Here is a 25,587-nt window from a genome sequence, read left to right as displayed (position 1 = left end):
TAGCAAATGTCTGTCACAGGAGGCTGAGGTAATTTTCTGGAGGCAGATTTGTTCATGTATTGTGCTGGTTCAGTGAGGCCACGTGCACTCATAGGTGCAAACTTTTGTTCTCCTGTCATCAAAACTTTGCAGTGAAGCAGAGGCTCTGTCTGGGTCACCACCCATCTCTTCACACCTGTGTTTCAGAGCCCATGCACAGTTTGATGATAATCTTTTTGGCAGTGATGCCAGCTTATGCAATTGCTGTCACTTCCACCCACTCCTGCCCTTCCTCTCATGCAGTGCTTGTACATGTGTTTGTGTGGAGCACCTGAGGAATTCAGCCAGATGGAAAGTGAACATTCGCACTATACATTTGTATATATAAACTAAATACATATATATACACACACAGCTGAATGAAGTATTTCTCATCTGGATGAGTTCCCTGCTCTGCTTTACTGCATGGCAGTGAAAGCACTGGCAATGGCACTGCCATGGGATAGGCATACTGCTTCAAACTGTTTATGAGATCCAGCCACTATCACAGCTGTGGAAATAAAACAGTTTATCTATGCTTGGGGTATGGTCACATACACTGTCTGTGGAGGGGTTAAGCGTATTTGTGAGATGACCATTTCAAGGCTATTGTCAGCTGCCCATATCTCATCTCTTAAAGCTGATGACAACATGTGTAATTGCTCCTAACACCCATTCTGCCAGTAATTACTGCTCAGGATTTATGTGGTTTTTTTTTTTGACTGAAAAATTAATTAAAAAGCAGCTACACATGCTCTTAGCCCTGACAGACTGGAGGAGGCAGAGGTCTTCTCATGGAGGAGAATGGGAGCTTGGGACTGCTAAGGTGTGCTAGTCTCTCCAGTTAGCCGCAGTGAAAACTTGAGATTCAATTCAACCTTATTTTAACTGTATGGTAATTGGCTGCAAAACAGCATTTCAGTTGCAAAAAGGGTCATGGTATTAATAACAACTTTTGCTGGTATTAATAACAACTTTTGCTGACTCAAACTGTAGTCCCAGGCATGTTCCACTGTGCTTCTGGTTAAGGGTTTTCCAGGTAGGCTTTGTGGTGATGACAACCAATCACTACTACATTTTACAACCGCTCTTGTGTTTAGTTGAGAGCTTTTCTCTCTGCCAAAGTTGGTGTGTTGAGTGAGCTTCACAAATTCCATTTTATTCAGGCTGAGGAGCTCACATAGAGATTCCAAGTAGCTCAGTAAGTCATGAAGGACCATATGCTCCTTGCTTCTCAGCTGCCACATTCTTCCTCCTCCTTTTTTTTCTTCTTTTTTTTTCTTTTTTTTAAATGATGGATGAAAAAATAACTTCTCATCTATAAGCATCAACCTGAAGGGAGTCCTAAAGTCAGAACAGGCTCCCAGCACATCTGCACCTCTTGGCTGGTGGCTGAATCCATGTCAAACAAACATCTCCCCCCAGATGTTTGTAAATGTTTTCCTAGCTGGAAAAAGAGAGAGCAAATGGTTGCCTAGACCCACTTAGGGAGTAATGAAGTTTCAGAAAGGCAAATGTTCTGTTTTAGATAACTCTCAACATAAATAAACAAACTGTATTTAATTAACCACGTTGTATTTCCTTTACCACTGTTATCTTACACTGTGTCAAACACAAATGGCAAGAAAATCACCAAAACCAAATGTAACAGTACCATTTGCACCATTTGAATTAAGGATATGTCAGTACTTGCATTATAAGGCTATTCTATGGGTCTCTAACATAGCTACGAAGGGTGTGCTGAGCTGAGACTTGGCAAATAACAGGATGTGCCAGGGACAGCTAGGAAAAGAAAGGGAAAAAGGGAAAGTGGCATTTTTACAAACTTGTCCAGTCCAGTGATTTGCAAAAGTAAAAGTTGTCATTCTGCTTTAGCAGGAGCTGTTATGCCTTGTCTGAGTTCAGGATGTCATGTCAGCCATAGCTCTTCACTTCCTGGCTTTTGTTGGTTTGGGTCAAAACCCACACTCTGTGCAGCTTTTGTCTGCCAACAGCAAAACTTTTTGAAGTGACCTTTTGTGGCAAGAAAAGTTGAAGTCTGTTCCAATGTTTTTCAGCTGTGATATCCTCAAATAAAGCCGTAGATGACATATATATAAACTAAGAAATTCAGTTCAAATTTTTTGTTAAAGCCACTTTCATTTTGTAACTTTACCTTTGTAAAGGTTCAAGGGAAAGGAGAAAGGAGTAATTCCTAACTGCTCAGTGTGGGGACAGCACAGCTTTACCTGTAGTGTGTGCAGTTGTTAGGACACACTGGAAGTAATTGGCTTTTTCTAACCATTTTGCTGGGTATCTCCTTAGGTTTCTCTCTGTCCTCTGTGGAAGAAGAAGGGACTCGTCGGCTGTATGTGAACAGTGTCAAAGAGACAGGCTTAGCTTTCAAGAAAGGTAAAATACTTTATAAATGGTTTTGTTACTGTTTGTTTAATTCTGATATAGACCATGAGCTTGTTGAGATAGGAGCTTTCCAAACACACTAAACCAGGGTGCCAGTCCAAAAGGAACCAGGGTCTTTCGGGAGCAACCTTAGGTACCAAATACAGGGCTGTTCTGCTGTTGGGATCAGCTGTGCTATATAGTTAACCTCCTAATTTTGAATTGCTACTTATGTAGGAAGGTCAGCATGTCCCTTGCAGCTAGGCAGGGGAGCAGGGGCCCTCTCAAGTCACTCGCTGCAAGATAAATGGGTACAGTGGAGGTCATCATAGTGTTCTCTCTGGCAGAGATAACGAGGCTGCTGAGCTCGTCCCAAGGCAGAACAGGATATGGTTTAACTGCAGCTTACCCAAGCTGAGGTCAACCCTGACACTGCTGTGCCCTTACTGCTTTTCCCATTCATTGCGCTTTCTGATGTGGCAGTACTGCTGCTTGTGCAGTCATGAGATGTGCTGGTCAGACAGCTGGACAGCTGAAACCTATCTAGATTTTGAAGTATAACATGGGGAGTGTGAAGTGTGAGAAGACTCTCATCTCTTCATAACCTTTATAACCAATGTACACAGAGTCCTCAGAAACACCTTCAGAGTTTTCTTGGCGAGTGGCTACGTGTCTTGCAGAGCTTATTCAACAGTTAGCTGTTGCTGAAAGGAATGGGAGCTGGTATCCCCCAAACTGCTTGAGCCCTTTGTCTTGTGCTGATTTTGGCACTCTGCTGAGCCAATTCAGCTCACTGTCCTGATAGAAAACTGCCATGGCAGAAATACATGGCTGGTTTTCTGACCCACTAGCAAATGGAGTTTGGGTTGCAGTGAAATGAGAGGCAGAAGTGGCACAGTGGAGGGACAGACTGCACAGCTAGAAATTGGGAAGAAAGAAGCAGGGGCAGGGGATGGAGAAACAGTTCTGACTGCAGGGAGCCCGGGGTTTCACACAGCTGTAGTCTCTAACCCTAACTTAGGAAAACCGTGTGGGTGGTTCTGGAGGCTGCTGTGTATTTCTGTTAAGCCTGAAAAGACCATATTTCTCTTTCCTGGCCCTCCTCACCTACTTCAGCCCCATATGATTCCCTGGCAGACAGAATGGATGCTCTGCAAAAAGCCCTGAATGGGCCCTGGGGGGACAGCTTTCTGACAGCCTGACATAAGGAAATAAAACCTTATATGTTTCTGTGGGGAGCAGAGAGAATGAGATGGTGAAGCTAAGGGGGTTTCAGCAGGGTTTCCTTGTTATGCTTTTAGTTAATGTCTGAGCAACAGTTTAAATGAATATGTGAACACAGACTGCCTCCTGTAGGGCTGAAATGCTAAAACATGCTTTCAGTGATACGTTACTCTTCATAACTGATATGAAAAGCCACTTCTATATGAACAGTACTTGGAAGAATATTGTGACAAGATAGCCAGAGATAGCAAAAAGCAGGGAGGAAAATTCTCATCCTCCTATTACTTACACGCATGTTTGCTTTTGACTGCATGTCCTATTGTAAGTCTAATCAGATGAGTTATAGTATTTAATTCTCATTTTTTTTTGTCCAATTAGAAAACTTTGATTATATTTTCTCCTAATATTTTTCATTATTTGTCTTTTTATTTTTTCTGTTGGTCTGCATTAGCTAGACCATTGTTGGAATTTGAGGGGCTTGATTGTATGAGATAGACACAATGCTTTATCCCAAATGATTCAAACCGGGGATTACAAAGAGTAAATGAAGCCCCAGATATGATGTTTATGGTTTCAGGCATATTAATGTATGTATACTACATACATTACATACTAATGTATGTATACTATTATGACACGGCATCACTAAGTAGAATAAATGAAACAATGTGAAATGCTTGACTTGCCTTTTTTTGTCCTTGTTTCAAATATGATTTTACAGTCCATTTACTTTGTAGTCATTCTATCTAGTTCATATTATTCTCTCTGGAACAGCATGCCACACTACAGTTTATGGGCACAATTACATGCATTTAAGAAAGATCTCAATTTACCTAAAGAAGAATGAGGCTCTTAAGCCTGCTCTATTCCACAGTTCTTTCTAGAATCATAGAATGGCTTGGGTTGGAAGGGACCTTAAAGACCATCTAGTTCCAACCCCCCTTCTACAGTCAGGGACACCTTCCACTAGACCAGGTTGCTCAAAGCCCTGTCCAACCTGAGGATAGATAATCTGTTTCCTGGAGGATATAGCTGAGCTCTGTTTGTAGCTCAGATCCATCAAGTGAGGCCTTTCATCCAGGCTTTAAAGATGGCAAGACTCATCCTTCGCATGATTGCCCAGCCAAAGGCCTGCATGGCAGCAGGACAGGTCACCCACACAGATCAGCTCTTTCAATCCTGTAAATTCCAGCCTTCATCTCTGTAAATGCCAGACAGTGACGGGTATGCCATTCCTGTAGGTGGGTTGGTGTCCACTGCAGATAATGTTCTCATCGGAGGTGCCACAGGAGGTGCTCCTGGGGGTATGCATGTCAGGTACTACCAGCATCACCCTCAAGTGGAGACAAGAGCTGCAGCAGCCACTCTAGTGACTGTGGCTGTCGGCACCGATGTGCCCTGGCGCACTGCTGCCTGCCTAGCCCTAAAGGTTATTTGGGATAAACCCTGGCCCAGCTTGCTGTTGTTAGTTGGAGAGCAGGCCCAGCTGTCTGAGGTCAGGTTTCCTGTGGTACCTCAGAGGGCTGCATGTCACCTCTCAGCATGGCAGTGTTGCCCCTGAAGCAAGTGGGAGTCAGCTGTTTCCTCTGCAGATCCCCTTTTCCCTTGAGCACTGGTGCTATAAATAACTCCTGAAATCACACTGGAAAAAATACAACAACTAACTTACCAAGCGCTAAAATATGCCTTTTGAAGATCTGTGTGCTAGGACATGATTCAGGCAGGGCCAGAGAGGAGGCTATCTGACGTCCTACACCATACACCCTGTCTGAGCTACTCCATCCTTTCCCTGTTCTGTGTGCATCACCTTAAGAAGCCTTACTCTGTCCTTCAGTAAATATTTATATATTGAAACGAAAAAGGGGATATCTTGCTGCTGGCATGTTGTGAGGGATTTCCTGGGCACCGAGCTATTGGGGGTGATACTAGAGTATCAGCCTGACAGCAGATCTCGCAAAAGTCTATCAAATTTCCATATAATTTGTAGGCACTAATGTTTACTTTATGGCTAGATGTGACACTGTCTGGTACTTCATAAATGCCTGGCTGAGCTCCTTGATATCTGCAGGTAAGGGAAACCTTACTGTGCAAGACTTACCTGTTCCTTTCCATATTGCAGGCCTGAAAGCTGGCGATGAAATTGTGGAGATTAACAAGAAAGCTGCTGAGGATCTGGACTCAGCTTTGCTGAAAGATGTCCTTGTTCAGACTTCACTGTGTCTTACCGTGCACACCTATCCTGAGATAGAGGAGGGGCAGAAACTAACGCAGCCACCACCACGTCGCTTGGAAAACCCATCTGACTTGAGTGACAGCACACTGGCATTTGCTGGGAGCAACCAAGGTATTGGGTTCACTGTAGAAATTACCAGGAGGAGGATACACGTTTACAATGTGCTGGTGTAATCCCACTGATCCCTGTGTATAACTTCCATGGTGTAAGTAAGCGGGATTACAGTCTGAATGCACTGGGCAGATAATACACAGAAGCTCTGGAAGGTGGAAGGTGTAATCTGCGATAGCAGTGAAGGATGACTACTTACAGGGTTAGGCTGTGAAATGTGTGTCATCACCAAATGCATGTCACACCACCTAGTTGTGCCTACAGCAAGTCGTGGAACTAATTGCTTACTTCTGAACTGCTCAGGAGGTGCCTTTACCTCTGGATTTGCCCACAGGATATATGTTTGGCAGGGAAGGAGGAAGGAATAAGCCATCATCGTCTCTGGAATTAGCCAGGAGCACAGGCTAACTTTGTGTTTGCTGACACGCATAAATAACTCACAAGGACAGTGCAAAACACCTAAAGGTAGGGACTGACATTACAGCCGAACCTAACTGGTCCCACAGCACACTCTGGTGGCAAGGGGCATTCCTGTCCACTGTGCTGCCTTGTTCAGAGAACTGAACTGGCAGAAAATTAATCCTTAGCAAACAGGAATTGTTTCCCACTAGTTTAGCTTCCTAAACCAGCTGAGGACAAGCACCTGTGCTGGGATAAGAGAAATGGCTGCAGAAGAGCAGGATGTCACCTTGGTGGTTGGTAGTCATTACCTCTGTAAGATAGGAAAGATTCTATACCATGTCTCCTCTTACTTGCCTGCTTACTCAGGTCTTACTTGTCAGCTTCTAAATGCTGCCCTGTACTTGAAAACAGAAGAGGATACTGGACATACTGGCTTGCTTTGTTTTTTTTCTAAATAATTTAAAATGCAAGAACTATTAATGGAATGGCTGAAAAGAAATAGTTTCTAGATAATCGGAAGTATTCTGAGCTAAGGTAAATTTTGACTGTCAGTCAAAAGTAAATGGCATTTGAATATGTCAAAATACTTTATTTTCTCCCCAGAGTAAAGGTTTCAGAAATGTCAAAATTATTGGTTTTGGCAACTATGAGATGGTTTTGTTTTGCGTATTTGGAATAAAAAGCTGGACTAGGTGCAGGGCTGTTAATCCATTTCACTGGTGTTAAAGTCAGCCTTCTCCCAGGCCATGTCTCTCTGCTGCAATCACTCAGTGTAGGGGCTTCTGGGATGAGACTGGGTGCAAACTGGAGCTAACCCAGGAGCAGTGTGATCAGCATGATGCTGAGCTGGAGTAAATGAACCATAGTGAAAGACAGTTGGCTTGGGCTCAGGACCAAGCTGACTCATGTCTGCCTGCAGAGGGTCAGGGAGGTACAGCCTGCCTTTCAACATATCTGGATGCTGCTCTTGTTTTGCTTAAAATGTTTACTGAAAGTGATGTAGCAAAATGCCACTGTTCATGTGATGGGAACATGTAGTAAGGAAAGGGAAAGCCGGACTCCTAGCCTGACTTTGGGGAGTGTGATATTCATAACAAGTGGAATAGTGTAAACAAGAAAGCTTAAAACCAGCTAACTGCAAATACCTTTGTGGGGACTGATAAAAGCAACCTCATGTAAGATGCGGGATAAACCCCCAAAGGCAGTTGAAATGGAACATTTTCAGAAGCACTTTCCCCCTTTTAATTTTCATTGAACTTTTCCTAGTTAGGCTTTTGTGCTGAAAAGTCAAGCTCATCTTGTACATTTTTATAGCTGGCCACAAGATGCCCCCATTTCCTATTTAACACCAGCTCTTTGTGGATCCATCCTTTCGTCCTTGCCTGTGCTTGTTTGCTGAAACCCTGAGTGCTGAGTCCTTGTACTCTAACTTCTCACTGAAGTGCATGTCTGCCCTGGGTGCAAAGAATTGGGAACGGGGACTTTTGTATTTAGGAAAAATAGTAATCTCTAAGGCAGAGCAGTCACATTTTGTAACACAGGGTCTCAACAGCTGGTCTCAACAAGCAGTTTCTCTGCCACTGTCAGTTCTCTGCATCAGTATTTTCATGGTCTTCAAGGGGTCCTTTTCCTTGCTGAAGGTAAGATAGTGCACAGTTTGCAAAATGTATCCGAAGAGCATAGCATTTGCCTTTTAACAGCGTCCAGTAACAAACCTGTGTACCTCATGTGAAATGAAGGTATAGGATGTGCCTGATAGATATGTCATGGCAAAATCAGACCTCCTGCCTCTGCTGCTTTGTAGACACAACTTCCTTTGTGCTGCTCTCAACTCAAGTCATGTCTAGCCTCCTTTGTTAGCTTCTCCAGAGCTGAGTTTTTGTGGTTATCACAGTGGTGTGGAACGGCTGCTTGTTCTTCCATGTGCTGCAGAGAGCATGTGAACTGTGTGGTGGGCCAAAGTGCCTCCTTCTTAAATAAAGAAATAAAATCCCCATGATTTAAATCCCCAGGACTGGGGCTAAGCTTTGGGGCTCCCTTTTCCATTCAAATTTCAGAACAGCTTCCCCGTGGTGGGCTGTAGTCACCTCCTTCACTCTCTCAGGTGACAGGCAACACGGAAGCTAGAGCTCTCTTGGCATTTGCTTTCCTTCGAACCTTAGCAAACATTGAGGTGGGAATCGCCTTCATTCCTCCTCAAAGGGGAAGGAATACTCCTTTAGCCAACAGAAGCAACACAGTAGCTCATCAGCAGATGTGCAGGTGTCTGTGAGCTTATGGAAGTGCCTGTAGTTGCTATAGGAAATATGCCTCTGAAGAATGACGTTAAGATGGTATTTAAAGCTAAACAATGCTGATGCTCTAATTTGGGATGACTTAGCCTGGGGCTGGAGTGAAAACAAGGATATGCACCCAAGTGTGCATTTAGGAGGCAGCTGTTTTGATATTCCCCATCAATTTCTCTCTGTTTAGGTGTTTTACTGAACCCTTTTTTCTGGCCCTGTGCTTTTTTCAGGGATTTGTTACCTAAATTGGGATGCACATGGAATTTTGAAAAAAGGCATGTGCTTTTATTTGGGACATTGTGACTGTATCTTAGATTTTTGATTTCAGCTCTACAGCTTCTTGTAGAGAGCAGTCAAGTATGAAATACCCACTGACCCATTTATTTGTGTCCTTGCTGATTACTGGCAGTTTGGCTGGCTAGGCAAATCAGCTCAGTGATTCCTGTTGTATGCTTTATTTATAGCATGCAGCTTTTTTCCTTAGTTCTGAAGTAGCGTGGCCCTCCTTTCAGCATAATGAAACATTGCTGGGCCAGAATGCCAGCAGGTATAAATCACCTGTGGGCACATCCATTCTCCATAAATTCAGGGTCTGTTTGACTGATCATGCTGATGCCCTATCATTATCTTCTTCACTAGCAATTCATCATTGGCTGTGAAGGCAGCAAAGGGTAGGTTTTTTGTGCGATGAATTCATATTCTGTGTTTTCAACAGAAAGATGTTGTGTTACATTTTTCTTAAGGAAGCTTTTTTTTATGCCTTATTATTCAGTGGGAGGTTTTCCAGGAGCAAAGAGGGGCTGTGTTTCTGGGAGTCGACCTCCCTGAAGTGACTGCCAGTGCTCCCATTAAGCACAATGTCTCTTACAGCTGTTTTATTATCTGGAAGTACCTTATATATACTGAGGTAGGGGCTAGAGCTGCAAATCAGGTCTGTGGCAGTAGTTACTTCATTGTGTTTATTTAAAAGGTTATTCTTGAAATGACCTTGGATTTTATATCTCTAACTGATGTGAAAAAATAGCATCTTGGGTATGATACATACTTTCCCTTAGGAATTAATGCTACATCAAGCTCGCAGAGCCACAAGTTTTGTTTCTTTCATCTATTATTGTTTTCCTAGCTTTCAGTCTTCTCTCCTGCTAACACAGTCTGCATAAATCTGGTCGAGGACTAGCTCTCATTCTGTCTAGAGCCTTGCAGCATGTTTTCCTTATTGCCTAGAAGGATCAGCGAGAGCTGTCTCCTTTCCCCATGAGGAGTGTTTATTCTCCCCATTCTGCTCCACTCAGTCCAGGGAATGAAAGGCTGAAAGCTGGAAACACAGTGTTACATGTCTCAAAAATCATAAAGAAGATGCTTTGTTATTAGAAGGGAATTTGGGAATGGAAGTACTGTCCATATTTGTCTGTGGTTTCCCCACAATTCACTACCTTTTTTTTTTACTCTGGGGTAGAGTTTCGGAGATTCAGGCTTTGCATGCTCCTGTAGTTTGCAGACCTTTAGTGCAAGAGCTAACTCTTCACGGGTAACTGCGAGCCCTATAAATCACTCTGAAGAATGTATAAAAAATGTATAAAGTATGCCTCTATTTTGAATAGCTGTATTAACCCCCCCAGATATGAAGCAGTTAGGTGGTTTTGAGGAGCCTATTCAGAAACCAGGAGAACCAGAGGCTGGAGTCTCAAGACTATGGTATAAAATGGAAACAAACTTTCATTGTATTATAAGAATGGCCACTATTTTTCATTCTATCCTCATCCTGTCACAGGTCCCCTAAGGCTAAGGAATTTGGATTTCAGAAGAAGCTGAGACTTACTGTAACCTTAATTTCTTTAGGGTTATTTTCCTGAGGCAGATGACTAATTTCATGCTTTTTGTAGCATGTTCAAAGATATTGTTATCATTCAGTGCTTGATTTAACAATTCCAGGGGCATATACTCCAGCAGCAATCTAGGGATATTGCATTTAATTAGAGACATGCAGAACTGTTGTTCACAAAATCTATTTCTAAGAGCTTCAAAGACAAAGTTCAAGGATGTTGCTTCAATCAGAATTGTGTTCAGAGCTCTCATTAGGTTAGATATAAGGAAGATTAGGTTAGACACAAGGAAGAAATTCTTTACTGTGGGGGTGGTGAGGCGCTGGCACAGGCTGCCCAAAGAAGTGGTAAATGCTCCATCCCTGGCAATGTTCAAGGCCAGGTTGGACAGAGCCTTGGGCAACATGGTCTAGTGTGAGGTGTCCCTGCCCATGGCAGGGAGGTTGGAACTAGATGATCTTAAGGTCCTTTCCAACCCAAGCCATTCCACGATTCTATACTTCCTGCCTTTTCCAAAGACTGACAGATCTGTTGTTGAAATAAGCAAGGGGGCTATTAGGACGCCAGTTTTTGCATTGTGGCTTTAAATTTCTGACCCTCTGCATGTTAGCCGCCCATCTTCATACTCTTGCTGTGTTGCTGCTCCCCCTGCCGGCTTCACAAACCCAAGCCTGCAGCACAGCACTTGCAGAAGAAAAGCCTGTTTTTTTTTCTGATCACAGTGTCCCTGGTTTCCAAGGTCCCTGAGCACATGCTTCATTTCTACATTCGTGAAAACTCATGTTTATTCCAAAGGTGCTACTCAAGCATATTACAAATGTCTGACTAGGCAGTCGACCTGGGCAGGATGAAAAGTGGCTGCAGTACAGTTTGTACAGGGAAAGTGTCATTGAATCTGCATTTCCCCCTAGATTTTTATATATTTGTGCAATTTATTACCTAGCTGAAATACAAAGAGAAGCAACAGAGTTCTCTCAAAAGTAGAAGAGATTTACAGGGCTTGTTCTGTAGCTCTCCAGGAAAGGCAGAGTTTCTCAGTTTGCTCCTATACTGTTCTTTGATAACTTACTTGGCTGAAACTGTGATAGTTGTAGCTCAGTTCTACAGGTGCTCAGAGAACTTATCAACTCTGTGGGACTTCCCATTGGGACAGAATACCCCAGTGTAAAAGAGATGTTTCCTTCTTTCATGGTTTAGTGTTTCAAAGCTAACCAGAATTCTTCTAAAAAAGAAAAAAAATGCATACTTACCTTTTTTATTGTGGATTTATAGGCAAAATTTTTTCTCAAATAAAAATTTAATCTGAGAGACAGTTTCTTAGCAGTATCTATTAAAATTGTTCTGTTTAATGGCAGAGTCTCTTCTGAAAGGTACTCTATTGTCATCATGGGGTCGTTCCCCAGCAGCATTTAAAAATGACACTTTCTGTTTCAGGAAGTTGCTGCTGAACTGCCCAAGTAAGTGATATTCTTTTCTTTTAAGGCTACAGTCAAACATGAGCTCCTGACAGCATTTGACCACCAGCAGCACTTCTTGAGGGAGCACAGACACCCCAGTGTCTTGGTTGGGATTCAGCTGGGGTAGTCACCTTCTGCTGGTCCATATTTCTCCTGTGGTTTCAGCTCAGACGGGGGTCACTCCTTATTTTCCACTGAAATTGGTTAAGCAATTGCTATATTTGACTTTCAGTATTGCTGACTTTCATTGGTAAAGGAAGTACAGGAAAGCACAGTGCACCGTTTGCAGGCAGCAAGCGGTGGCAGGCAGGCAGGAAAGGACACTGGGCTGAACTCCTCAGTCCCTGACACTGGCTGGCTGCAGGAGTCACAAAGCGCTGCCTCAGTCACACAGCAAGGTGTTGTGTAGTGCGCCAAGATGTGTAAACCAATCTGCTTAGGATGTTGAGGCACCTTGAAGTTACAAACCAAAGCTTTCAACCACTGAAGCCTGTAGGAGCTTCTGGCCAACAGTGTATAACATGCTGGCAGATGGGCGACCTTGCCAGCACTTCCCTGATGCTGTCACTGAGAGGACAGAATTTAGTATTGCCCATTCCACATACTGGGGAATAAGGCAGCGAGGCAGGGTTCTCTGATTTGTATGTTGCTTTTTGAGTTAGTAGGATGCACACTTCTGAGCTTTGCACCACAGCTGACAGGCCTTGGCTAGCAGTATTTATTTCCACTGCATTAAAGAAAAAAAGAATCTGGCACCCAGAAGTGGGCTTTAAAAGTAGCACCAGATATTGCTGAAGTCTCCTTAAAATCTTGAGCGACAACAACTCTACAAATTGAAAGCAGCAGCTGTAGAAAATTTTAGCCAAGTATTGGCACAGTGCTTAAGCTTTACGTGATTCTCCAGGCCTTTAAGACCGAGCACCTTTGCTCTAGTGATATAAGGCTTCCTTTTATTTTGTTAGTTCTTGCAATAAGTAGAGGGTCATTTAATGGACATTAGTCATAATGTCACGTATATTACACTGCTGAGGCAACCTGGGAGCTTGTGTGACCTCCATCTGTGCTGGTGGCCACATGGATTTGACCCCCTTTTCCTGCTGCTCTTTGGATTTCCCTTTGTAATTCCTTAATGTCAAGCGAAGCCCATGTGTTATCCTCCCTAGCAAATGGTAGTGGCTGGGCAGCACTCAGGTGCTGCAGAAGGAAATGAGCACATTGTCCTCAGGGCTCCTTGCAGAACTAAATAAAGATTTACAGGACAAAAATAAAATGATGTAATGAACCTGACAGAAATGGGATGGTAAGTGGAAGGTATTAAAAGGCAGGAACATGCAGCGTTATTGAACTGAGAGCCTGAGTTTAACAATCAGCAGATAAACCTGCTAAAGTCAACACTGGCTTTGGCAGCTTAAGACATTAGAAATACCCTGAGCACATGTGCTGTGACTACTCATTAAGGCATAAGTGAAAGATTGCTGTCTACTGGGCAAAGCGTTTATACTGCAGGAAACAGATTAAGTGGTGTTTTAATATACAGGAAAAGTGGTAGCTTAAAAGCAAAAGCCAAAACCCCCAAACAAACATTATTTGCCTTGGCCTGGGTGTGAAACAGCTGTATTTCACACCACTAATAATGGGGAATTAATTGCAGTGAAAAAACACATACTGCCCAAAACAAATTATGACACATAGCACATACTTTTTTTTTCCTTGTTTTTAATGGATAGCTTAAGGGTTTTAAGAATTCTTCACACATTAATAGAGAAACCAGAATGATGGTAGTCTGAGTTGTTAAAATCTGGGAAAGGCTCAGAAAACCTAATTCCTTACAGAAAAAAACACTTTTTCAAATAGATTCTGTGTTGCCAAACCACCCCCACAGGTCCATCTCCCTTAAAGGTAAACCCTATCTTTTCAGAAGAGAAGCATGTCTTCCAAATCTCAGATATGAACTACCCTTAAAGTAGTTTCATTTGATGTCCAGTTTAGCTCCACCCCGGTATGCAGAATATGATCTGAATTTATTTCTAGATATTTGAATTCCAATTTTTCCAAATTATTTCTGGACTTAACAAAGTGGAAATATTGTCCAGTATTTCCACAACTGTGCAATTTGTATTTGGTAGCTGAAAGCTTGCAAGAACAGCAGCTGCAAGTTGGGTACTGAGGCACCCAGACCTGGATCTGTGCTCTCAGTCCTGAGGCAAAGAATCTTACATCTAGGATGTAACATTGTGCATTAGCATGAAACTCTTTGAAAGAAGAGCTGTGGCTTTTGAGTTGCAGTGAAGGGACTGAGAAAAGCAGAATTTTTCTTACCCACTTAGGAAACATATTTCTTAGAGACTGTCATTTCTGTATCATGAAATGTATTTCATTACAGTATAAATACAAAAAAATACACTAGATGTGTGTAATCAGGGTTTGTTTTTTCAAAATGTCCTAATTTTAAAATAGCTTGCCATTTTACCTGAATTTAAAAGGCCATCCATGCTATTATAGCCCTTTTGGCCAAACCACACAGTGTTTAACTGAAATATATCAGTGTAACAGATGTGTGTTATCATCACTGTGGTCTTTTCACTCACAGTATTGCTATCTATCTAGCCAAATGCTCCTTATAGACAAATAGACATGATTTACCTAAATTGAAAGGTTTAATTGAAAAATAGCAAGTAACATCAGAGCCAGCATGGGACTATCATAGAAATGGTACTTCATCTGATGTACTAAATCACTGTTAATCTTTCTAAAATGTCAGTGTTTCAGCCTAGTAGTGAATGGGAGGGGATGGCTGCTGGACCACTGGGTGCTGTTGGGTTGCTTTTAGTTGCAGGGCTAGCAAACAAAAAAAAGCATTTGTTTTAAAAACAATCTATTCTGCTACAGAAAAGGGTCAATTTCCCACCAAAATGTTTAAATGCTACATGCTACCAATACAGACAAGAATTATGTTCAGTGCTTCTGACCATTGGTTAGGCTTTTCTGCATTACCTGAAGAATAAATGGAATGAAATAAAAGGTGTAATCCCTGGTGGGACATTCATTGTCCTATTCGTGTGGCAGGATGCAGGTGGGCTTTTCTGTAAAGACTGGCTAAGGTATAGTAATACTGCTTCTAACAGGTATTTGAGTCAGAGAATTAGATCCCCCCAAAAGTTATTTGTGCACAGAGCTCTCACACTGGGTTTACTTCTTTCTTTTGTCACTTGCAGGTAATTCATCATTCACTTACAATAAGCAAAGGAGTTATTAGCTGTGTCAACAACATAGTCTCCAAAAGACTGCTCAGGTATAGGAGTGCATAGTTGCTGCCACACAATGACAGAAATGAAATTTAGTTTTCAGTTAATGTAACAGACTCCTAAAACCTGCTAAACCAGGGTTCATTGCCTTAAATATCAACATAGAAACTCGGTAGTGGGTGTGTTAGGCTAAAAATGCAAGCAGTTTTAAATTCATCACATTCAACTTAGAGAAAGGGCTGTCCCAAGACTTGCTTCCTGGCACGGCCTGCCTGTTCACATGCTGCAGTTTCCATTTGAAACCACTGAAGTATAAAGGCAGGCAATTACTGCCAGCCAAGAAATTAATACTAAGTGTAAGAATTTCAGTGTGGCATTTTAGCCTTATCTCTGAATCGGCTTTCATGGTTACTAACTAAATAGTATGTGTGGTCATAACCCGTTTATTTTTACACCTGTAGTTAAACCTGGCCCCAGCTGTAAACTGAGGTAGTCTTTTGAGTTCATTGGGTGCCTCTGGCATAACATCTTTTTAGCATGTACTTATGTGCAGGATGGTGCCCGGCACTCCATGGGAACTCCATGTCTTCTGCACCCAGCTTTTTGAATTTCTGGAAATTATGGTTGTGTTTTCACAGGCATCTCAATTTCAGCAGGGCACTCGTACTCCGGAGACGCGGACAGCTCTGTTGAGACAGCTCCAGAGGAAGCAGAAGCACAAGACTTAGAGTCATCTGATGAGGCCGATAAGATGGGCAAGGTGAGAAAGTTTCATTTTCACATGACAAGGAGTGAAAGCAGGATACAGTCACAGCTGATGTGCTGCCTTCACAGCTGCACATGATCAGAACATCTTTCCTGGGAAAATGTTAATTTTACTTTAAGGTGTTTACAGATAATACTGAGTGTAACAAATTACAGCTCTGATTATGGTACATCACTATCTCTTCAGCAAGACTACTGCCCTTGTTCCAGGGTTGGTTTACTTTTTTGGTATCTTGTGATAATATTTCCACATAGTTTTAAATAGACTGGTTTATTACCTCCTTCACCAGAGCAGGGTAGCTAAACTAATAGAACAGGTGCATTACTATGATTTATTATTCTTTCTTGATCTCTAAACATAGGAGGAATGTAAGTTAAACAGTACTTCCTCAAATCAATAGTATAGCACACATGCTAGTTTTTAAATGCAAAGTAATTATAGCCAATCTACCTTAAATTGAAGGAAAACTCTCCAATTACAGCTAAGAGGTTGTGCGAATGGATTGTTAATTGCCATCTATTAAGAGATGGGTTTTGCAGTGGTTGGTGGTTTGCACTTGCTCTGACGCTGAGGAGCTTTACACAGCATTAAGTGTGATGATCAAGTGAGTTTATTTTAAAGACACTGATTGCTTTTAGCTGTTTGTTGCACAGGTGATGGTGGGAGTTTACAGCTATTTTTCTATGGAATTAATGATCTAATGAGAATCAGTTGTCATTCAGTTTGTGCTTCTATACAGGTGTGTTTTTTTCTAAGCTCTTGTTTTAACTGAAATGTCTTACAGTGAATTCTGAGCTGGTCCCTGTGCTATTCTACTTGTCATAGTAGCGAAAGGAAGGAAAGGACCTTGGCCTCTTGTTTCCTGATCTCTTATGTCATGCTAGCCTCTAGTTTTGTCTTTGATAGCCAGACAGTGGAAGTCAGATAACAGAAAACATTCCTATTCACGAAATACATGCAGAAAAGGTGATTACTTGTACAGTTTGTTTCCAGGTTTTATTACGGAACATTTCTTGTAAGTACAAAGAATTTCTTCTTCAGTAAGTGGAAGAGTTTCTTGATACTTTGGGATTTCTAACTGTAAATATGTGGGATTTCCATATGCTCTGAAAGGAGTCTCTTCTGCTGAAGCTGTGGAAGCGCACTTGGGGAATAAGTGTTTTTGTTGTGTTTTCTGTAGCTTTCTATTTCTGAACTGTGCTACAGGCTGTGAGGTTCCATTTTGCCTCTTGCCTCCTGGATCTTCAGAGTTGTAATTGCCTGAAGCAAGGCGTTAGGATTACACGATTAGCTCTGTGGCTCAGCAGATTTAGTTAAACTGAGAAATGTGCATTAGCAGCTCTAATGCTTAATATTCTATTCATATATTGGAAGAGTAACTTGTAACTCTTAGCAAGCCTCGGTTTCCACTGAGAGGAACATCTTTCTCTCTGTAAATGAAATGTTGATAACAGTATATGTTTTAAAATTCAGAAATATTTCTAGTTTTGTTTGTGCGATACAGAGGGGAATGAGGCATTTTATTTTGTGTTCTGTTTGTTATGAGACAAACTGCTTTAAATGGTCTTCCATAAAAAAGACATGTGTACATGTAGTATATGTAAGGTGCTTAATTTGGCAAACTGGTGAATGCTGCTGTCCCAGTTCACATAGAAGAGCTCTGTACTAAGTGGGCTTTCTCTCTGGCTCCTCTCTAACAAAAGCTACAGAACCCCCCAGATTATTCTGCAATGCTTCTATTCCAGTATATTGTAGAGGAGAAGAATGGGAGGGTTTTCCTAATCCCTCTGCTTTTCTTTGTGCTTGGGAAAGCTGATGTACATGGGGAGTGCGGACTCTGTAACACATGTGTTTCCATGGGAAGTCACCACCCGGCTGGTAGGGCGAGGAAAAGAGCAAAGGTGTTTTCCTGTCTGTGCACTCCCACACCTTTCCATGCCCCTAGGATTATGGTGCAGAAGATTAAGCCGGTGTCCTCAGTGCTGTTATTTTTGTACATGGGAAGTGAAACACTCTGCCCTCATACCACCAGGAGGGGCATGTTCCACTCTTTTGCCATTACTGCCACTGCTTCCAGTCTCACTAAGATGGTGGAGTTCAGGGAAGGCTTTATCTTCTGCCCTTCTTGGCAAAAGCAGGATAGGAGAGGAAATCCATTTTAACTACATTGGAGCCTCCCAGCTAAAAGCAGAGTTCCCCTTCTTTCAGCGCAGATGCAGCATTAGCAGCTGAAGATCCAAAAATAGCGTTTGGGTTCTCTTCTGCCTTGTGATAGCATGATCCTGAGGCAGGGCTTAATCCTGCAAACACCGCTCCGGTGCTGGTGGACTGCTCCTGCCCACAGAGCACTGCAGAAGAGGAAAGCTCTGAGCTTCTTTGAGGAAACTTCCCAGCTCTCCAACCAGCAAAGCGATCCCAGGGGAGAGTAAATAATTCATGGGAAAAGGAGAGGAATGCAGCACTGCAGGTCTCTTTCATCTGCTCCTGTAGCACAGGCTGGGTAGGCTTTTTGTGAAGGTAAGCTCTGTGAAATTCTACCAGAAGCTGGGCTTGGGTCCCTTCTGACTTACCTGTATCTTTCCTATGTAAGTGATAGGTGGATGTGTAACACAGGAGATACTCGAACATGCCTTCTTTCCTCCTCCTCCCTCCTAGCTGCCTCTTTCCCTTCCCCCAGCCCACCATGTGTGCACGTGGGTGTGTGTTTCTTTAGTAGGGGTGCATTTGTTTCTTTATCTGCAGAAGTCTCTGAGCTGTGGATGGTGGTGCAAGATTTGGAGGATACACCAGTAGCTCTGAGGATTCCTCCTTTTACTGGAAGTCTTATCTTCTGTATATCCTAAAGACCTGATCACATAAAATCTACACATCCATCACTATTGTCAACGTAATTATTATATATATGTGTGTGTGTGCGTGTAAAAAACCAAGCAAAACAGAGATGTCTGTAAATTATTCTGATAAAACACTAGAAACCCATTTCCAAGGTGAGTTGAGATGTTGGCAGTGCAGTGGTGTGGGATAGCTGTTGTTCCATGGATTCACTCTTTATCTAATTTCATGATGCTTTCCCTGTGTCAGCCAGCCTTCCCAGGTATGGTATCTCTTTGGTTGAAATCTGTGTGATCAGTAGCAAGCAGGTATGCTTTTTTGGATGCAACTCCTGTCCTTTAAGCCATGTAACTGACAGTGGCCTGAGTTGTGTTTCCACTTGCTTCAGCTCTGGGGTGGGCTCCTGACTTTCCTTTCTCTCCTCCTTTCCTGTGGAAGCCAAGATGAGTATAGACCTAGGAAGAAGAATCGGGGAAATGTGGCCTCTATGCCACCTCTTCAGGCTTGTTGTCATCTAGCATGTGAATTCAAGTTTCAGGCTGTTTATGACATCTGGATGGTATCCCTCTGTCAGTCTCCAACAGAATATTGGGAACATTTCATAGCAGTCATTTCTTAAGTGGTTGCTTGCCTCTGTGGTGACCTGTTTTGGCCATTTATATATTGTAGAATAAACTGAGGTTCAAAGGAGGTACCCTGAAAACTGAGTATATGTGTAAGCTCTTAATGTTGCAGGTTACTGAAGGCTAAAATAGGTATTGTGTTGCATCTCAAGATCAGTCTTTGTGCATATTTTTTTCCTGTAATGGTCCTTTGAATTTAACTGAGGCTATGTTTAAAAACTGTCATCAGTTAAAATACTGCAGGACACTCATTTCTCCCTGTTTCTAATTAAAGACATCTGCTTCTTGCAATGAAAACAAATTACCTTGCAGCACTTGTGGCTGGGGGAGTGTTCTGTAATGGGTTGTGTGCGTACATGCTTATAATATTTGGAGGTCGTTTTTTATTCAGTGAAAATAGGTCATCTTCTCTCTGCAGCATTATTCAAGACCAGAATTAAGTCTCAAAACCTTCAACGTGTTGCAGTAGATGTGAAAGGATTAAAACAGGGATTTGAGGGCAGTGTCCTCCAGTAGCGTAACTGGCTTTTTTAAGTTCTTTCAATTCTTCACCTCTGTCCCTTCAGATGTTTAATATTCTACAGCAGTGCCATTTGTAGCCAATCGGCTCATGCTCAGCCACAGGCAACAGACATTTATATTCCCAGGCTGCCTTCACCTCTGCTTTGCTGCGATTCAGCCTCTCTGCTGAAGTTTTGCTCTTAATGAGCCTATGACAAGCGGCGTTGAGTTCTCAGCTTCGACCACCAGTAGCCGGCTCTTAATTCCAGCTGATGTGGTGAGCTAACGAGGCCAGCAGCAAATGACATGCCGAAAAGCTTTGCTTAGAGAAATATTGTCACTGCCTTTCCTTATTAAAATGCAGCCATCTTCTGTGTTGTGTGCCAAGTAAGCAGCACAGAGTATCTGTCTGGAGTGGAGAAGCCTTTTGGATCAGCAGAATATGTGGAGAACTGGGATTTTGCTCCTAGATGAGTGACAGCTCTGGCAATACTGCCTTTGCAGCGATGTCGGCTCTTTGGAGAGTTAACCGTAAGCTCAAGACTGAAAGTGCTGGAAAAGCCAGTGACTCTCTGTACCGTATGCTGTATTTGGTGAGCAGATCTACTGTGCAACGCAACTAGTCTAAGTAATTAGCAGTTAAATGAATTTTCATGTTTTAATTTTCAGGATATAAATTTGAGGCTGAGGTGTATATGCCCCGTAGAGGCTTTTTGTTATTGTGGAATGTCATTAGCAGTCCTGGCAATGCATGAAAGGATGCAATTTGTCTGAGTTTTGTTTGGGAGATCAGTACCGCTTAGAGTTTGTTATCTGTGGCAGAACAGAGGTGCTGCGTGCCATTCAAGGGGGCAGTCTGCCTGATGCCCAGGCAGCTGTATGTCTTTACACAGTACGTGCAAGAGAAAATGGCACTTGGCTTTCAAAGCTATAGGGCAGGCAGCCAAAACTCCCTACTGTGGGGAGCATCAACATGCTTGATGAGTTTAAGGACTTGTTCCTCCTGCATGGGGAGGATGTGAGTTTAGCTTCTCAGCTGAGCCCCCTGCAGAGGAGGGGTTAATGTGCTTGCAAAATAAACTTAGCTTTACAACCCTGTTGTGCCAGCTCTCCGTCTCATTTTAAGGTTGCTACTTGGAATTGCTTGCAGAATTGTGCCTAAAGTGTGATGCTGTAGTTCTCCTAGAGAAATCCTGGTTCAGTGATGCCATTGTCACAGCTGCCAAACAGATCTGGTACTGGGGAGATAAAAGGATCTGTTTCTGTTCCAGACCTTTCCTACTCTTTTTGCTTTCTCTAGGAAAACAGGGACATAGAGGCTTTTGTCAATACTGTGTAAGAGTTTTCATCAAAACAGCAGTATTCTGACCCCCCCTTGCTGTAATATGCATCCGCTTTCTGTCTAGAAATTGATTTTTTTGTTAAGGTATATATAAGGCAGACAGGATAAGTTCAGGAATTAAACAAGGCAGTTGTCACAGATGGAGTCATGGGCTTCGCTCAAAGAGAGATGCAACTATATTGACACAGAATAGTAATTTAACAAAGTGCAAGAGTAAATGCAACTGGTTTAACAAGATTTGATAGCAATGTACACTTGATTATTTACTGCATAGAGGTCAGGGTCAGACAAAACAGGGAGAACCTCCCCTTGAGTAATGAGGTTCAGAAAGGACCCTCTTGTTTTCTAAACTCCTCAGAGAGGAGACTAGGTGCAGCTAGATCCAGAGTTAGTCCCAGACGTGGTCAATGGTTTACGTCTAAAGAATTATGTATGTGCAATCAATCGTCTATGCCACTTAGCCACAATGTCAAAATTTAGCATGCTATTAATCACTTACTGAGAATCTGTTGCAACAAGGAATCTCTCAACCTCAAAGAGTAACCTTGAGAGGTGTCCTTAGTCAAGGGGAGATCCTGGCTTGCAGCCTGCTGCCATACAAGAAAACTCAATGGGCCCTGGGCTATCCACTATTTATAGAGTAAGGTGATTGACTTATAGTCAATATTTGCATACCAGCAAGACATCTGGGTCACCGTTCCAGACAGCCCTTGGCTACTGCGTTGCCATCTATTCCCCCCAAGGTCCAGAGTAAGCAGGGTGCAGCCATCAGGACCCCTCTGGTTGTTATGGCTTAAGCCAGGGGTGGACAGGCACACAACCACAACAGTTTGTTCAATGAACAAGGAAGAGAATTGGTTTGTGGACACTGTTGTGCTGGAGGCTTTTTGTCTGTCCCAAGTGTGTCAGGGGAGTAAAACTTGGGAAATAACAAAAAGATGTGAGGCCGGGCAGTAGCAAGGCAGAGCTTGGTTGCTGCTGGCTGGAGCTGGGCATGGCTGAAGTCAGGGAGTGGTTTATTAAGTGTGCAGAAGTCAAGATAAGGCCTTTAAAAGTCTTATCCACTTCCTTTTTCGCACATTCCTTCTGGAGCAGTCTGTGTGTCTGTATGACAGTTATCCAGTTTTGAACTACTTGTTAGTGTTTAGCTGGTGTTCCATGGTGTAAGTGGATTTTTGCTCTTTCTGGGTGACCCATCCTTCCCTGCAGTTGAAGGGAAAGTTACTGCAAGTGCATGCACAGTATGGTGAGCTGTCTGCAAAGTATCAAACTTAAAATACTTAGTTTATTTTTGGACTTTGATTCCATGCTGTGTTTTATATGAATAAAATTAGTTATAATGTATATTGGCTCTTAAAATGCCACTAGATATGTCTTCCTCAAATATTATTTCACAAAATAGTAGCAACAAAGCTAAGCATTTTTCAGCTTGCATATCCTGCATATCCTGTGTCTTTGCAGGTTTAGATTAACATTATTAATTGTCAGCTCTTTATCCCTTTCCAGCAGAGCAGGTAATTTAGACAGGGTGGGGTTTTTTGCCTATGCTGAAGCCATGCTTTAACCTACTGAGCTTTGTGGATTTGGAGCTGTTGGGATCAAAATCACACCTGTTGAAATCTAATGCAGGCTTAACCTAAAAGTTTGGGTATGGCTTATAGTTTAAGAGTACAGTGAGTACAGGTGGAATCTTGCTGAGAAATAAAGGAATTACTTTGAGTAATAAATCCGAGCCCTCAGTGGCACATCATTTCCAGCAGCTGAGCAAGTTGGAAATTGGTTGGTTCAAATAGCTTCTTCCTGCCCTCGACTTACAACAATTTCTTCATCAGAGTTAAACCTCAGATACTGAAGATTAATATTTTTCCTATAATAAACAGTGTCCAAGAGGCATTTTTGTATAAACAGTCAGTTACTATTAGTTTGTTGCTTACACTTGTGTCCTCAGGAAGATTATCCTTTGCATGATAAGCATCTTTACTAATATGGCTTGCAGGGGTACACCCCGATGAGCATTTACAACCGTTAAGATACCTTTAAGGAAAGCAACTGTATTACGGCAGGAAATCCTTTACTTGTCACGAGCATGGTTAATGCGCCTCTTGGGCTTCATGGCATTGTAGATGCACTGAGAAGGAAAGATAGCTTTCCGTGAACGGACTGTGCAGCTTGAAAAATGCAGAGATTTTTTCAGCACTGGGTCATCACGAAGGTGTAGGGTAGTGCAGGTTCTGGTTGAGGTTGTTGCTACCAGCTGGAGAGTGGGAGTGATCTCCCAAGGGTCAGGGCTCTGCCTCTCAACTGCGAGGTGATGATGTGTTTTTTGCGTTGTTTTGGTTGTTATCTCTCTGCATATTCTGTGTTTGAACAGGCCAATTTTGAATCAGTTAATTTAGTATGCGTTGGTAGGCTATGGAGGCAGTGCTGGGAAGTCACTAAATCTGGATTAAGGATGCCATGGCAGCATTAGACACAGAAGGTTGGAGAGGTGTGATATAGTGCAGCAGCTCTTTTCCTTCCCGTGCCCCCTCCAGGTCTCTGGGAGGGCTGGAGACGAGGGCAGCTGCTGCTTTGGCAATCCTGGAAGCCTGGGGCTGTTGTCACTGACATCAGAGGCTATACCTGCTCCAAACTTTTCAGCATAACAAAAGACGCTATACTGTGATCGAACAGCAGGAGGTGAAGAGGGGATAATTGTCTTTCTATATAGACAGCTTATGAAACATTAAAAAAACCACCTAGATGTAGCCAGCTCTGAAGAACGAGACTTACAGGGAGGAAATTCACCCTGCAAAGCTTGTTTCCAGACACAGAACAGATACACAGTTTCCCAAAGAGCTTGCGTTTGAAGCCGTGAGAGGTTTTGCTTCCCCAGATGGCTCTGCTTCCCTGAAAAACAGCTTAAACGGTTTCTGTCTCCCTGTTGTCTCCTTGGTTGTGTTGACACAGGACTTTTGCAAAGTAGATTAGGGAACTGGCAGAGGGCTGGGGTGTGCGTTTTATTTGCACAGTCATTTTTGGTTCCATTCTTGAGCCTTGTTTGTTTTTCAGTCTTAAGTGCTGGACAGCTTATTTTAATTAAAGTTCATGCTTATCCGAAACCAGGAATGTTATTGAACAGAACCTCAATTAACTTGAGTTGTGCAACTCTTCCCACCACCCCCTTCCTGAGTCCCCAGTCCCTGAGACATAGGATAGACAGATACATGAAATGATGTGTGTCCTTCTGAACTTTGGCACCTGCTAAAAAGCCCCAGCCTGCAACTGCTTAACTGCAAAGGCTTTTCAGCTCCATTGTTCCTGTAGGTCTTACTTAAAATATTACTGCTGGTCTTTCCTCTTCCTTCTTTTTAAAGAGTACAGAGCAGGTCGCTGCTTTCTGTCGCAGTCTGCATGAAATGAACCCTTCTGATTCAAGTGCTCATCCTCAGGAATTTACAGGACCCCAGCTGGCCACCATGAGACAACTCACAGATGCAGATAAACTACGAAAGGTTATCTGTGAACTTCTCGAGACAGAGCGCACCTATGTCAAAGTAAGGGATCTCAATGTGTTGTTTTCAGCCTACTAATATTTCTCCTTCTGGAAAATTTTGTTCGTTTCTTCTCTAATACTTCAAATTATGTTTCATGCATGTATCTCTTAATTAACTTAATATTCTAGGGACAGATAGTAGAATTAAATGTAATTTAAACGCCTGAAAAAAGTAGGTTTTCCAAATTCTTAATGCTGTCATTTTGAAATTACTTGGGTGGTGTTCAAAGGAGCACTCGTCAGTGAGATCCAGTATTGATTTTCTAAATAAAACTGTGTACAGATTTCCTTTTACTACCTTAAATTCTGTGAAATATGATTATTTTGTCTTATGTGTGTAAAGGAAAAATTCATAGACTAGGTAAATGGTGATCTTTGCTACTTCAGTAAATATTCAAAGGCAGACCAACATGGGGGTCTTTTTCTGATTTTTTTAGGACTTAAATTGTCTAATGGAGAGATACCTGAAGCCTCTACAAAAAGAAACGTTCCTCACACCAGATGAGGTATGTTAATACCTGTTGTTTATCTTTTTGCTAGATAGCTTATGCACACCCCTCTTTCTCACCCCCCAGCTTGACTTGCTTGTTTGAGCAAAGGCTATCAAGACATTTCAATTTGAATTCTATTTCTTTTAAGATACTAGACTGAGTAGAATATAAAAGTACTGCTCAGTAATGTACAGTCTGTAGGGTTATGTTGTTTGGGATTTTTTTACACTGATATCACACTGATCATGGAATTGGACTGAGAATTACCGAAGATCTAGAAAATGTGATTTAGCTGCAAAGTGATACTTTCAGCATCTTGC

General features: G+C 42.4%; 1 protein-coding gene across 14 annotated transcripts in view; it reads left to right on the top strand.

The window, feature by feature from the left end:
* The window catches only part of TIAM1 (TIAM Rac1 associated GEF 1), a 193,021-nt gene that overhangs the window by 152,576 nt on the left and 14,858 nt on the right, over nt 1–25,587 (top strand). For 9 of the 14 annotated variants that reach the window (XR_009965520.1, XM_062622185.1, XM_062622179.1 and 6 more), the window contains 5 exons: nt 2,323–2,409; nt 5,741–5,965; nt 15,831–15,937; nt 24,598–24,777; nt 25,214–25,282. Coding sequence is in view for 13 of the 14 variants with exons in the window: in XM_062622185.1 (XP_062478169.1) it covers nt 2,323–2,409; nt 5,741–5,965; nt 15,831–15,937; nt 24,598–24,777; nt 25,214–25,282 (668 nt within the window). In the remaining variant the exon portion in view is untranslated. Of the gene's footprint in view, nt 1–2,322; nt 2,410–5,740; nt 5,966–15,830; nt 15,938–19,496; nt 20,493–24,597; nt 24,778–25,213; nt 25,283–25,587 lie in introns of those variants that run through there. The other 5 variants (XM_062622187.1, XM_062622186.1, XM_062622177.1 and 2 more) reach the window with 5 other exon arrangements.

This window comes from Pezoporus occidentalis, unplaced genomic scaffold (genome assembly GCF_034315485.1).
Source record: "Pezoporus occidentalis ecotype Australia unplaced genomic scaffold, CSIRO_AGI_Poc_V1 ctg24, whole genome shotgun sequence".
In the NCBI taxonomy this organism is placed as follows: domain Eukaryota; kingdom Metazoa; phylum Chordata; class Aves; order Psittaciformes; family Psittacidae; genus Pezoporus; species Pezoporus occidentalis.
The sequence above is the reverse complement of the archived record's forward strand: the minus strand, read 5'-3'. Positions and strand labels throughout refer to the sequence as shown.